This window comes from Lactuca serriola, chromosome 5 (genome assembly GCF_051521515.1).
Source record: "Lactuca serriola cultivar US96UC23 chromosome 5, Lser_US96UC23_V15, whole genome shotgun sequence".
NCBI lineage: Eukaryota > Viridiplantae > Streptophyta > Magnoliopsida > Asterales > Asteraceae > Lactuca > Lactuca serriola.
In genome coordinates this window covers 172921508-172937559 of record NC_136412.1, presented here as the reverse complement: position 1 = coordinate 172937559, position 16052 = coordinate 172921508, and the positions used below count along the sequence as shown (strand labels likewise).

Here is a 16052-nt window from a genome sequence, read left to right as displayed (position 1 = left end):
TTATGCATTGTACAAGGATGGTTTTCATTTCTCTTTTGATAATGAAAAGTGTGATATTTTGGTTTATAAGAATGGTTATTTTTGCTTTAAAGCTAGCCTTTGCAATGGTACATATGGAAATGTTATTTGTGTTAGTAAATCTAATAATCTAATCATAAACATTGATTCTTCCGAAAATGTTTAAGATAAATCATGTATGTGGCATCGTCGTCTTGGCCATATAAAAAAGAAACATATCACCAAGCTTCAATCGAACGATATCTTGGAATCATTTGACATGTATGTGAATCATGCTTACTTTGTAAGATGACAAAGGCACCATTCATATGTAACTATGAAAGAGGCAAGGATTTGTTGGACCTTATACACACATATATGTTTAGACCGTTAAGATCCACAACAAGGCATGGTGAACGATACTTTGTGACTTTTGTTGATTATTTTTGTAGATAATGTTATATCTATTTAATCAAATATAAGCCAGAAACCTTTGAAGTGTTATTCCTCACAATCAATCCCAATTAATTTTTTAAAATATTGTAACATACATATTTATAGTCGATATAATCATATTTTACTATATTATTTACTTCCTTATTTATACGTTTTGACTTTAAATAAATAAATTATCTAATTAATATTTTCATTTAAAGTAATCTATAAATCAGCAAAAAAAAGGTACATTCATTTTGAATTTTGAAAACCAAAGTTTTAACTTTATTCCAAATTAAAATACTGATAATCAATTAATTGATTTTAAATGTCAAAAAATTACTTCCTTATTTACATCGTTTTTTATAGGGGTTGACATTAAATATAAAATAGCTAACAGACATTTTCATTTAATGTACTCTATAAATCATCAAAAGAAATATATATTCATTTTTAGTTTTGAAAACGGGAATTTTAGGTTCATTCAAAATTAAAATACAGATAATCCGTATTTAATCTATATCAACCGATAATTCAATAAAAAAAATTAAACTTAGCTATTAATTTTGAAATTTGAAATAACTTAATTGATATATTACCTTTAATATAGCCTATAATTATTCTATTTATTGATTAGGATCCAAATTAATTTGATATCAATTTTTTACTATATTCTATTTATTCTATAAATACCATTGTTCTTATTCTTTTGACTCACATGATTTTTGATACTCACGATTTTGATTTCAAGCATCGAAGTTGCTTCTCCTCCAATCTTTCTTCCACATTCCATATTTATTCTCTTATTTTTAAGTTTATAAATATGTATTTGCAATATCAATTATGTATTATATGGAAATAAATAAATAAAATTTCAACATTATACTTCCAATTTATAGTATTTTAGCATTGTACTTTTAAAGTCTCATTTATTAAAGTACAATAACATTCTACATTGAAAGTCATACTTCATACCTATTCACCATTATAGTTTTATAAACTTTAATATTTTCTATATTTCACCATATTTTAGTATTAAATTTTAAAATTTTCTTATTATATCAATGTAGTTTGATTTTTTAATTTACAAGCCCATGTAATACACAAGTCTCTAACCTAGTTTAATGTTATATAAATTTGTAAAATAAGATTTTATATATACATGTGTGTGTTTATATATACATATTTGTATATGAATGTGTGTGTCCATACATACATACATACATACATACATACATATATACATACATACATACGTATATATGGATACATACACATACACACACACACACACACACACACATATATATATATATATATATATATATATATATATATGAAAAGACACGAAGACAGACATGCGGATCTTTGGATGATGAAACCCTCTATAGCCCGTAAATATTGCAAGTTAAGTGGTTTATTACTTTATATAGTTTATTTTTTCTGATACAATCAACAGGACATCCTGGATGGACTAGTACTATTGATAAAATCTGCTAGGAGCACAAAATTAATGGAGTGATTAGTCCTATTTACAATTTCTTAGTTGCGAAAAAGAATATTTTATTGGTGCAACAACAACCGAAGGCTTTCAGCCAATTTTCTTTTGAATTTGTTTTCCTTCCATTGAGCTTGTCGTATTCTTCTTCTGCAGCTTACTCCAAGTTCTGCAGCTTACTCCAAGTTCTGGCAGACACTACTGACATCGTAGATAAAGTAATTAAACATTTGGATGCACGTATTTCTGGAAGAGTTACCTTTGGACAACACAACTTTTAAAGAACGTACATCAAGCATCGAAGGTCATGACACATCTTTTAAAGCTATTAAAGTATCTCCCTGAGTAGAATCAAGTATTGTCTTAGGTTCTCGATTAGCAATTTCTCATGATTCTTACACAAAAGTCATGAAGAGATCATATGTTCTCGTGTGCTCAAGAGTTGTGCACTTAGAAACCCAGAGTTAGATATATGTCATGTACTTTGTTAAACACCATACCTTCACTTTGATTATGTTACAAAAACTTTATTTAGAGCCAAAAGGCCTAGCATTCAGAGTAAAGCTTCCCCTCTAAGATAGATTTTTTTTTAGCCTACCCAAGAAAGCAAAGACATGGTGCATTTACCATTATAAATTTCGTAAATAGTTGGCATCGTAAAGCATATATTCACTTCCATGGTTTAAGCTCAAAAAATGTCTCATGTTCTACTACTTTATGAGAACTAGGTTATAATGTTGACAAAAAGTTTATGTTATTATATAATGTAGAATTTAATATATTATAGTATCCTTGTTGTAGTTCCTAAATTATTAGTGACCTTTTATTTAGTTCCTAAATTATTAGTGACTTTTTATTTAGTGGAGCAAGCTTGAGAAGTGGAACTACATATATATTATTGTTTGTGTTGCTTAGCAACACAATAATAGCTGCCTGAACAAGCCAAAAATCTTGAGATATGCCTAGGCCTATCCCATGCTACTATGCTTCACAATTATAAAAATATATGAGATCAGGATAGGGTTTGTAATGGAAACTTTACGATGAACTATTAACGGAAACTTCATGATGGATCAACAATAGACATATAGTGACAGTTAGTGATAGAGTATGGAAAACTATTTCAAATGATGAGCAACATGGGTAAATTCATAGCTATTCTCTATCAAATTTGTCGCTGATTTCAAACAAAGTAATTATAGCACGTTATATAGTTTTTGCGAATTCATCACTAAATTTGTAAAACATATTGTGACCATTCATCAATAATGGTTATTTTTTTTACCGTGGGCGGCAACCAGGATGAAAACTGATTTCCTAATAGCGTATGAATGTGAAATTGCCAGAAAAATCAATAGTCTCATGAAAAAAAGATCAAGATCAATCATATAAAGATAAATATGTAGCATTTTTCAAAACCCTTATGAAGTTTATTGGACTGATAGGAAGCATTAGAATCAAATGTCAATTGGGATGTTTTCCTGGTGATTCCAAAAATAGTTGTCCACTGCTTGTCTACTCTCTTCGAGCGAAAGTGAGCTTCACACAGAAGTTCTCGGAAGAACATCCTTCGGTTATTTTTCTCTCTGAACAAACAATAGCCATCCATTGCTTCACCACATCAAGGAGCTTCATTTCCGGGGCAAGAAGTTTACCATTCATGAATATACCAACCTGTTCAGATTATTAAAAATATAAGTCATTAAAGGAAATATTTTTTTAAAACAAAATAAAAAAAACAAAGAACAAATACATACGCATGGCCACTAGATGTACTTGTTCTATTGGCAAAGTCTAACCAAAACTGTAGTTTTTTTAGTGAACCAAAACTCATAGTTGCGGTATGTAGTTAAAGGTTGCATGGTTTAATGTTTATGCAAGAACAATTAAGAAAAGCAAGACATAATCTCTTAACAGTGTAATGCTTTTTAGTTATTAAATTTACATTGGGACAATATCCATCTGCCTATGCAATAGTGTTTAGTATCCCAATTTCTGCATCATGCACTGAAAGCTCCATGTTTCAATGGATTTTTTCCTCACAGCACTTCAAAAGGGGTTTACATTTACTACATTATATATGTTTAAACCTCTCTAACTAAAATCAACTCAGTGGAGATCACGAGAAAAGAACGACACTTCTTTCATGAACAAAATGAATAGTTATATCCAGTTAACTGAATCATAGAAAAAAGAACATACATCCTGTTGGCAAACATGCTTAACTTGCAACATGATATACTTCATGAGAACAGACACATATGGATGAAAATTCCTATCCACGCAAGAATAACTTGTTAATCAGTATATGCAATTACAAATACCAGAAAAAAGATTGTCAATAATTTATATCCTACTGAACAGACATTGTATAAACAATCGTTATACTGAAAATGCAGATGTACTTACGTATGGTTGCACTAGTAGTTGCAGAATGTTCTTTCTGTTCCTAGAGAGTCAAAGACAATAAAATATAAAGATAAGATAGTAAAGATAGTACTAGCTATACATTTAAATTTAAAAGGAAGCTTTATAGCTCAATAATCAATAATCACGGAAGGAGTTAAACTGAACCAAACAGAAAGGTTCAAACATAAGAAAATAGAAAAGATAAGATAGTGAAGATACTATTAGCTATATGATTAAATTTAAAAGGAAGCTTTATAGCACAATGATCACATGAAGGAGTTAAACTGAACCAAGGAGAATGCTCCTTTTTTGCTGGATTCAAATGTATTCCAGAGTCAACCACATCTTGTGGACAAATCATTTTCCCACAAGAAAATAAAGTTCAACAACATTTTCTGTTTATTTCTCATGTTTGGTTTCTTGTTTTCTATCCTATATTTCATAGTTGTTTTATTTTTGGATTTCATATATACCATGGCATTTTAATGAACAGGAAATGGGACTTTGGTGGTGAACAAATAGTAATCCCTTTCGTATGGTATCTCAATGACATAGACTCACACAAATCGTTGAGTTTCGTTGGTAACGCATTAACTTTCTTCTTCCCCTTGTTGGTGTTTATAGATTGTTTGGACGAATGAAGCTATTATATAATTAGATTCAGGGATCTAGTCATTGTATTCTGAATAATATATACTATCTCAAAATTATACCAATGACAATTTCCTTAAATATTCCAGTAACCAACAACAAGAGAAAGGAGGAATGAGAAAATTAATGAGTTACCGGTTAAACGAATTGTGGGAGTCTATGCCATTAAAGATTAATATCAGTTCACCATCAAAGTCATACTTCATGTCCATGAAAATGCCATGATATTCACCAAATCCAAAAATAAAACACCTATGGAAGTGAGGACAGAAATCAAGAAATCAAAAAGGAGAAATAAACAGAAAAAAGGGACTTAACATTCTTGTGGGAAAACGATTTGTCTACATGAAGTGGTTGACCCTCTGAATCAGACCAACAATTTGCAATCATAATGGAAAAACCGAAATTTGAGATTCTTCAACCATCTGGAAGATCCAGATAATCAGAAAAGAAGGCAAAATCTTCGGTAATCGACAAGACTATGGGGGCAGAGATGGAATATATATAGAAATAAAAAAGCGATGGCGAGATTTCAGCAGACAGTCAGATGTGTGATCCGACGGAAAAGATAGGATAGGGTTTTCATGTAAACGACTAGGGTTAAATACTAACCGATCCCTAGACCAATACTCTCTTAAGGAGCCCAATGTAATTGACCAGAAAGCCCATATGACTTCTAGTCTTTGACTCTTGATAGAAGCTAACATAGGGCTGTCATGTACGCCTAGTAAGTTATTTTTTGTTATAATTTTATAAATGGATAATGATTTAAAAGGCTAATATATTTTTAGATTTGTACATGTTCAGTCATTGGATTTCTTTTTTGTCTATATTTTTCCATTGAATTTGTTGAACTATTCAAAAAACATCTTTATGACCTGCTATCAGAGGTTTAGCTGGTTTCCAAAGGCTCCGGCGAGTCTCCGGCCAAAAACACCAAAAAACTTAGATTTATGTGTTTTTCCTCTAGAAAGTCTTAAACCCAGAGTAAACAACTTCAAGAACACGATCAAACGAGTTCGTCATAAATGATTTCAGATTTGTGCGTGAGAGTGTGTGTGTGTGTTAGATCTGAACAAATTTCAAACATTAACCCATATGTGTGTTCGATTTTCAAACTCAAGAACCCAAACCTAGGAATCAATACAAAACGCTCATAACTCATATGTTCGAGATCTAGAATTCCTTTTAGATGAGCAAAGGTGTTCCAAGCACAAACAGATCCAACAACATATATATGCCACAGCCTCTAACAAGATTTTCGCTTACATATAAAAAGAATTCTAACTAAATAAAATGCAAAGGGAAAAAAAAGGCAACCTACTAAACAAAAGCAATGATGTGCAAAATAGTTAAAAATCATACGTACCATAGTAATGTATCATGCATTAGATGAGCAAAGGTGTTCCAAGCACAAACAGATCCAACAACATATATATGCCACAGCCTCTAACAAGATTTTCGCTTACATATAAAAAGAATTCTAACTAAATAAAATGCAAAGGGAAAAAAAGGCAACCTACTAAACAAAAGCAATGATGTGCAAAATAGTTAAAAATCATACGTACCATAGTAATGTATCATGCATTGGAAGCATCAATCAATGACCTTTCAATTTTAAACTTAATATAATTAATCTATTAATTTAAAATATGTTTTTCAATGCAAAATATTATTTTATTATTGGTAGACTTTTAAATGACAATTATAATGCACTTGTTTGTTAATTTACATGTTAGTTTAAATCCAATAAGTAAATCAAAATTTTAAATAAACTTAGGAAGTATTTCAAATATTATTTTCAAAATATTTAAGAATGTTTACGTATTAAATGTAAAACGAAAATACAAATTAAATAAAAAAAATAAAAAAATTACTTTTTATTATAATTTATTTTTTTTCAAAATAAGTGGTTTTTAAATAACTAATACAAAAAGTTACGTTGTGGTAACTTACAAACGATGAAAAACTTATATTGTATTAACTTACAGACAATGGTTAGATATCAATTAACCATGATCATGATTGAAATAAAAAATAAAAATAGTAGATAATACATTAAAATCAATTATTATTCTAACTATAATATTAATTTTCCAATTTCAAAGCTAATATGTTTAATTTAATAATTTCAATTGGATGTAAGCTTATCTTTTAACGATAACATTTTAAAGTTATTAATCAAATATAATTAACTTCTTAATTTAAATATAATTTCAATTTCAAAATACAAATGGGAACTTTAATAAATTAGAGAAAATTATTAAAAGATATATTTTAAATTATTACTTTTGTTAAATATAAAGTTAAATATAAAATCTAAACAAAAATTGGTTGGTTTTTTGAACTATTAGCATAATATAATTAACATATGGATATAAATATACATATTAAACAAAATACTTAAATAAAAAGATCGAATATACTTAAAAAATGAATTATTGTTTTTAAAAAAGAATTAAAAACAATTTAGATATGTCAAGTGAAAAAGCTAAATTAAAATATCAAATAAACTTAAGTGTATTGAAATTCTTTTTCTTTTTACATAGTTACAAAAAATAAATTCTTTAAATATAAAAAGGATTAATGAACTAGAAAGGTAACGAACTTTGGTCTTTGTTTAGATTAAGGTAACTATGTTTCTTCCGTACACATTTGACCATTAAACTTGTTTGACCTGTTCAAAATATGGTAATATGACTGGTAATTAGCAGTAATATTACCCTATTATGAACAAGTTAAACAAGTTTACTGGTCAAATCTGTACGAAAAAAACATAGTTACCTAAATATGGACAAAAACCAAAGTTCCTTACCCATGTTGATAATATTGGGTTCTTTATGTTAAGTGCAAGTAATCATAATATCCATTGATGTTACATGAAATTGGGTTGTCCGATCTTTGTGTATTAGGAGATGGTCAAGTCTTGGGCCAACCCAGTTTAAGCTCAGGTAGTTAGGGTTAGGTTGTATACGCTTAAGGGGATAGGTTGTATGTGCTTTAAAGACATAGCAAGACATCCTAACCCATGACTAGTTAGGACTATACTGGGTTAGACCAAGCCTAATCTAATTGTTCATTGACTGTAGGAGCCTAATCCTAGGGCACAGTCATTGAGATGGTTCTTGTCCAATATTACCAAAACGGTAAGAAACTTTGGTTTTTGTCAATGTTTAGGTAACCATGATTTTTCGTACACATTTGACCAATAAACTTGTTTGACCTGTTCAGATTGTGTAATATTACTGTAATTATTGGTCATATTACCCTATTTTGAACAGGTCAAACAAGTTCAATAGTCAAATGTGAACAAAAAAGAACACAATTACCTAAATGTGGACAAAGACCAAAGTTCGTTACCTTTCTAGGTCATTAACCCATACAAAAAACCTAAATCGAAATGTCAAATTAACTAAAAATATCAAATAAAAGTATTATTATTTTAATTAAAAATTCTCCAGATAAGTATTGTAGATAAATAACCATTAATAATAGGTAAGGATAACAAAAAGTTATAGATAAATTTATATTATCTTACAAATAATAATTAATATTCTAAGTGGTCATCATAGTCGAATTAAACAAAATGACAAATAAATTTTTTTCTTAAGTGATAAAACTAACAGTAAATTGAGAAATATAAGTAATTTATTCATAGGCAAGTTGCGGGCACATGCGACTAACTAATATGATTCTAATAGATGTTTATCGTTCAAATTAGTTACAATTTAATGTATCAATTTTGTATAAGAATTATCAATTTACTGTGAGTGTCAATAACATAATTATTTTTAGTAGCATATATTTACCAAAAGTGTAACTACATACTTTTATTATATGCAACATGTAGATATCCACCTAGTTTATTGTAAACTTGTATAAAGAATACACACACAAGTTTTGAGTTGGAGGAAATTAATGACTTAGTGGTGGTGCTAATTGATGAATTCTAGAGTGCATTTATGCAAGAGTTATGTGATAAGTATCGATCCATCACAACGATGTTATTGTCCTTGAAACAGAATGAAAGTTCGTATAAGATAAGTATTTCCCACTTCGACTTATCAAGGTAATCAATAAAGAAAATGGTGCAAGAGATCATTTTTTTTTATAAGAATTGTCAAAATTGTACAAGCCTATCATAGAAATAAATTCAACCACAAATAACTTTAAGCTACAAATGTAATTTGGCCTAAACATATTGAATTTCATTGTCGAATATGCTTGGTCAATCACTTCACATATTTTTTGAGATGGGAAATCTAAGCTACTCATAAACTGCTTCTTAAATCCACATATGTCCACGACGGGACTTGAACTGTCAACCTCAAAGAGGGAAGACAACACCGGATACCGTTAGACTACAAGCCCTTTGGTTCTTCACATATTGAAATCAGTTCTAAGTAGTATTGGGTTGATTAATTGGTATTCGATACTGATGCCCATTTTTCTTGTAATGACTATATAGACATTTTAGCAATGATCAGGGGAATAATTTTATGACAAGGCAACTTTTGTTGCTCCCTACCATATGACACAACTTGATTTAAATTTTTTTCAACCATCTCAAAGTGTTGTTTGATATAGAGGTTATACTCATTCATGAAGGTATTCTATACTCCATCTATATATCATACTAAAAATTACTACATAGCATAACTAAAATAAGTATTAACCTTTTAATAAAGTAATGATCTACTGATTTTTATGTTTATGTGTTCTACGAATTAAATTAAATGATTTTATTATTTTCTTGTTTGTTATCATTTTGAGAAATTATCAATCTATGCTTTTTGTTATTGTGTACCATTTCATGAGACATTCCAAATTGAAACTTTATCATTTTCAAGTACATAAAAGCTAGTATCCTAAAGTGGTACACTAGAAGGTAATATCCAGTTAGTATCTAATAAGTTATCCTAATAAGTTATTAGTTACAAACCCATTAGCAAATTTTTATGCTGATATATTTCAATAAAGTAAGTAATGTTCATTGTGATTCCTACTTAAATGTGTATGGACCTAAAATTCATAGCCAATCCACACATAAAACCCACACTACTTATTTTAATATCAAACAAAGTAAATGTGAAAGACATATAACATCACTATGAAATTGGACATAATATGCCTTGATTTGTTACAACAAACAATGCATCAATGAAATGCCTACATACTCTTAAATGTTAACGAAAACTTAAATCTCAAAATATCATACTAAGTATCAGTTATTTGTGTGTATCGTAAAGGTATCTTGTTCACAACATAATAATTAGTATTCCTTATCTCAACTAATCATCTAATTGCTAATCTAGTGGTATTTAACAAAACAATAGAATTAGTAAACCTTTATATATAATCTAAACCTAAGTTATAATGTAATCAAATTTTATACAAATCCCTATTGATCCATCATTCATGTTTTTGTGAGCGCATTATTTTTTTAAATACAAGTTTAACTTCTTGATATTGTTTCCGATCACACTTAATATCAAATTAAAAATAATTAGTGGTAATCAAATTCGTATTGATTGAGAAATTAGAAAATACATATATCTATCTCTATATACATGATTGAGTCGTTACAAACATCAAAGTAAACATGTAATAGATCTTACCAAAATTGACATCTGTAGTCGCACAAATTGATTTTGCTACTCCATCATTGACTTCTCTTTCCCGATGTAAAAGATTTTTCTTATGATTCTCTCAACTTCTTATAAAAAACTCGAACGACTAGGGTTTCTTTTTGTTGTTGTTTATGGTACTTGTGTATCACAAAGAGGGTAATGGGCCGGCCTTTAATTTTAATCATGGACCATGTTCCATATATTATTATTATATTTTATAGTTAACCTAATTAAAGTTGAAAGTATGCATTGGGTCGATGTATTTATGGAACTATTTATAAGTTAATACATTACCCTAGATTTAGATCATTATAAACTCCAACATTACTAATGAATAAACAATTAAATAGAAAGAGTTAAAATATTTCAAAGGGTTAAGGTTGATATTGTAACACTCTAAAAATTTCAACCAATTTAAACTTTTCAAAACAACCCAGTTTCATTAAGTATTTACAAAAAGGTTTTCAATACAATTATTTATCAGAGTCTTCCCAGAACCATATAATAAAACATAATCATGAGGAGCGGTATGATCACGCCTTTGCCTTGCCACAGTCTCCTGAAGTACATGAAACATTTAAACCATAACTGTAAGCCCGAAAGCTTAGTGAAATACCCCCAAAATACCAACCACACAAACCATACACATAACATGCCATATCATAACAGAACACAGAACAACCATGCACTTCGGGTCTACTGTGTGACTGGTCTGCAGTACCGGGCCTTCAGTCCACCTGGTCCACCCTCCGAGTCTAGCCATATCCGTCGAGTCTACAGTGTGATTGGTCCGCCCGCACCGGGCCTTCAATCCACCTGGTCCACTCTCTGAGTCTACAGTATGACTGGTCCGCTCACATCGTGCCTTCAGTCGGCCTGGTCCACTCTACGAGCCTCGGCACGTCTGGTCCGCCCTCTTGGGGCCTACAGCCTATCCGGACCGCTCGTTGGGCCTTCGGGATAACCGGTCCGCCCTGGGTATGTTGGCCTACAACACAAAGCAGGACCTGCCTCAACCCAACCCCAGTCCAACAACCATGCGCACATAAACATTCAATCATATAACAATTCACATCCAATCAAACCGATCTAGCAGATCGCATAACATAATATCATTCTAACCAGGATACCGACCTAACCGGTCACTAACATATCATCATCCTATATACTAGGATACCGACCTTAACCAGGTCTCTAACATATACCATCCTAACTACCAGGATGCAAACAATAACATAACAACGATACCCAGATTACAATCCGATAAAGGGTCGGCCTTGGTGCCGTAGACCCTGTCGATATAGTGAGGATAACTCACCTCGTAACTGCTGACTGAAAAGATAAGATCACGCTGCTCCAACCTCTGACACGAACTCCTCCACTGATCAATACCAAAAGACTGAACTCAATAAATACCAATAATTACCAAAATACCCTTGGAAGTCAACTGGTCAACTCTTGGTCAAAGTGAAAGTCCTCAGTCAAAGTCAACCCTCCTGACTGACTCTACTCGCCGAGTCAACCCGCTGACTCGTCAAGTCCCCATGCTCTAAAACTCCCATAACACGACTCAACTAGCCGAGTCGCCCCAAGACTCGCCGAGTTGTGGGCAAGACGGATGTTACGTATGGTATATGGTATTTTGATGAACTCACTACACTTTGTGCTTACAGTTGTGTGTTTAAAACATTTCAGGTTCTTCTAGTTCCAAAGGGAAGGGTCCGCGTGATCGCACAACATCCCCTTGAGTTGTATTCCTCATTGTTATTTGGATTTACTCTGATGTTGAGAATATTTATATTGTGGTTGGTTTTGGAACATTTGGTTGTATCTTTTTGGGTGTTTTGAAAATGAAATTTTAGCGGTATTTTTGGCTCGTTACAACCAAATTGAAAATGAAATGAAAGTAAGTTTGTATTTATCTGACTTTGTCCTTTCTAGCTGTGGAATTTACGAGCAGATGCTTAGGAGAGAAGTTTATGATTATGATATGTTATGAATAATATATTATATGTTTAATTTTGATTTTGTATTGTGTCTATATCTTTGTTATAATTATTTAATAACTTTAGTCAGCTATTTTATAAAAAATAATACTTAAAAAATAAGGGAATTTTCATTTTTATCATTCTACACAACAATTCAGATGTTTCAACTAAACAACATTTTAAAATTCAGATCTTCAAAATTCAAACTTTTAGAAATTCAGACCTTTTATAAATTCATATCTAAAAAATTTAGAATTCGTCAATGAGCCCTAACTCCGATGTAAGTTATTTTCAAAGATCATTACTAGTTGGTTACTCAAAAACAATGTAACCATTATTAGTTTTAAAAGTCTAATAATCACTACGGAACCAGCTAATTAATTCATTCGATCAACATTAACCAAGAAATTTTAAAAGTCAATCGGTTAAATGGCATAATTAATGAACAAACATTTGTCGGATTTTATTATAAATGCATAGTTTTGTCTATTCTCTTGAAGCATAAGTCAGCTTCACACAAAAGTTCTCGGCAGAACTTCCTATCTTGGTTATTTTCCTCTCTGAATCAACAATAGCCATCCACTGCTTCACCACATCAAGTAGCTTCATTTCCGGGGCAAGAAGTTTCCCATTCAAGAAGATACCAACCTGTTCAGATTATTAAAATATAAGTCATTACAGAAAATATTTTTGTGATACAAAAACATGAAAAAGAAGAACAAATAAATATCTATGAGACTATGACCTCCTTGTTCTATTAGTAAAGTCTATATTTGTTGAATCTCCATGGAAAAAGAACAAATAACGGATAACTGAACTCTAACGAAAACTGAAGTTTTTTAGGCATACAAAAATCAAGTTATTGTATGTAGTTAAGAGTTGCATGGTTCAATGTTTATGCAAAAACACATAAGAAACGCAAAATATACCCTCTAACAGTTTCATGTTTTTTAGTTATTAGATTTACATGGGGACAATTTCCGTCTGCCTATGAAATATTGTTCATTATAGCAATTTGTGCATGATGCATTGAAATGCACTTTGTCCCCTCAGCACTTCAAAAGGAGTTTACATTTACTAAATTATATATGTTTAAAAACCTATAACTAAAATCCACTCGGTGGAGATCATGAGAAGAGAACGATACTTCTTTGATGAATGGAACCAAAGTTATATGCAATTAATTGAATCAGAAAAATTACAAGATACCTCCTGTTGGCGGACATGCTTAAGTTGCAATGCGATATACTTCATGAGAATAGACACATCTGGATTACAGTTCCCCTCGATGCTAGAATAATTTGTTTTTATTCAGTACATGCAAGTTACAATGACCAATGTCAAAAATTTATCTCCTAATGAACTGGTGAATTATATGAACATTAAACAACATTATACTGAAAAGGCCGATGTACTTACATTATCTGTAAGTATGGTTCCACTAGAAGCTGCAGAGTGTTCTTTCTGTTCCTACAAAATCAAAGATAAGAAAATAAAAAAGATAAGATGGTGAAGATACTATTAGCTATATGATTAAATTTAAAAGGGATCTTTATAGCTCACTGATCAAAGGAAGGAGTTAAACTGAACCAAGCAGAATGCTTCTTTTTTGCTGGATTCAGATGCATTCCAGCGTCAACCACATCTTGTGGACAGATCCTGTTCCAAGAAGAAGGTTCAAGTACAACAATATTTTGCTGCTTATTTCTCCTCTTTCGTTTTTTGATTTCTGTCCTCACATCCGTAGATGATTGATCTTTAGATTTGGAAATCATGGCATTTTCATGGACTTGAGCTGCGGGTCTTGGTGGGGAGGCGATAGTAACCCCCTTACTATGGTATCTCAATGGCAACTCCCACATATCGGTCCCTTTAGCTGGTAAATCAATCATTTTCTACTTCCCCTTGTTGCTGGTTACAGCCTGCTTGGACGGCTGAAACTGCCATATACATATTTAAGCCAACATAAAAAGAATTTTGGATTAGGTCTACAGGTCTAGACTTTACCAATCTGAATGCCAAAAATGACTTATGATTATATAATCAGATATATCAATGACAATTTACCTTCTTTCCTTGATTATCCGGTGAGTTTAATTTGATCTTCCAGAAGAATCTCCAACTTATAATTGCTATTTATTTGTTCCTCTTCTTTGGCGCTTGGGTGTAAACATACGGAGAGCCGGCGATAAAAATAGCAATCATCAACGACAGAAGGTAAAACGTTCTATAATCGACAAGACGATGGAGAGCTGCAGAGATGGAACATAGAAATAAAAATCGGATAGCAGCGTTTCAGCAGACAGTCAGGTGCGTGATCTGACGGCGGCAGAAGATATGTTTGGCACGCCTAGGGTAAATGACCAGAAATCTTATATATATCGCTTGTAGTCTTGACTCTTGAGAGAAGCAGCCTGTTATCTTTTGGGCATTCATTTTCTATTGATATTGTCCAAACCGATACCAATCTTGGGGTCGTGGGCATTGCTTAGGAATAGAACGCAGGAAAGAAACATTAATTTGCAGCCCAATAAACCTACAGCCTTTCACACGTCCAGGGACATGTTTTTTTTTTCACCGGATTGACATGCATAACTCCAGGCCCAACCTTTCCTTTCTCCAATATGCAGACGAAGATATCTTCATGGGGCTATGCAGGTCCAAGGATAATCCAGGAAAGTAGAAACAGCATAAGGATTTTAACTTGTTTCCATCTCGAGTGTCATCTTAAGTTTAAATACCTTCAGAAGAATCTGGATGAACATACACAACGAATGATGTATGGTCGTTTATAAAACCACCTATCATGACCAGGTGTTATAAATTATGGATGATTGGAACTTATCGACTTTAAGTAAGTGGTGGCAGTGAAAGCTACATCAAAAACAATAAAAGAAAGTATTACATGTGATTATGATTTTTATCTTGAAAATGGTGTTCAAGTAAGGCTACCCAGTTATCCATGGGTATCTCGTTTGGGTAGAGGCCCGCTCATGATCTGGTGGTACTGATATAAAGTAGATGGGTTACCAACACTACATAGTGATCCAAAAATGCAAGCTAAAACGTGTGATTATCTAGTGACCCAAGGTAAGTTCACCCAAAAGTATGGTGGGGACAAGCCCAAATGTATAGTTATAAATTGTTATTCTACACATGTTTCTTTAACAATATGATGATCGTATTACTGTTACGTATATAATGACTTTATGATGTAGAAAATTTTAGATTGCCGAATAAGCTTATTGCAGCTTATGGTTGCTTGTATATTTCCCTATTACATATGTGTGTACTAGTAGCAAAGGCAAGGACTTTCCTTATACACTATATGACATATGTGGATCTAGAAAGTATTTTCTTTTATGGGTGTTCTATGTATTAATATTGTGGTGTTACATTGTTGTATCACCCAAGGATTCATGATTGAAAGAAACCGCTATCTTT

General features: G+C 31.6%; 1 protein-coding gene and 1 long non-coding RNA gene across 3 annotated transcripts; both read right to left on the bottom strand.

The window, feature by feature from the left end:
• Nucleotides 1-3295: 3295 nt before the first annotated feature.
• On the bottom strand, nt 3296-5542 carry LOC145053285 (uncharacterized). 2 transcript variants are annotated; one of them, XR_013684423.1, is made up of 4 exons: nt 5126-5542; nt 4340-4379; nt 4133-4205; nt 3296-3604 (listed from the first exon to the last, which is right to left on the bottom strand). It is a non-coding gene; the product is annotated as an uncharacterized LOC145053285 (long non-coding RNA). The 2 variants fall into 2 exon arrangements; XR_013684422.1 differs by lacking the exon at nt 4133-4205.
• A 7432-nt stretch (nt 5543-12974) lies between these two features.
• On the bottom strand, nt 12975-14985 carry LOC145051322 (uncharacterized). Its single transcript, XM_078999366.1, has 5 exons — nt 14676-14985; nt 14172-14548; nt 14028-14078; nt 13818-13899; nt 12975-13256 (listed from the first exon to the last, which is right to left on the bottom strand). Exons 2-5 carry the CDS (start codon nt 14498-14500, stop codon nt 13095-13097), a joined length of 624 nt encoding a protein of 207 aa, XP_078855492.1. The 5' UTR covers nt 14501-14548; nt 14676-14985; the 3' UTR covers nt 12975-13094.
• Nucleotides 14986-16052: the final 1067 nt, after the last annotated feature.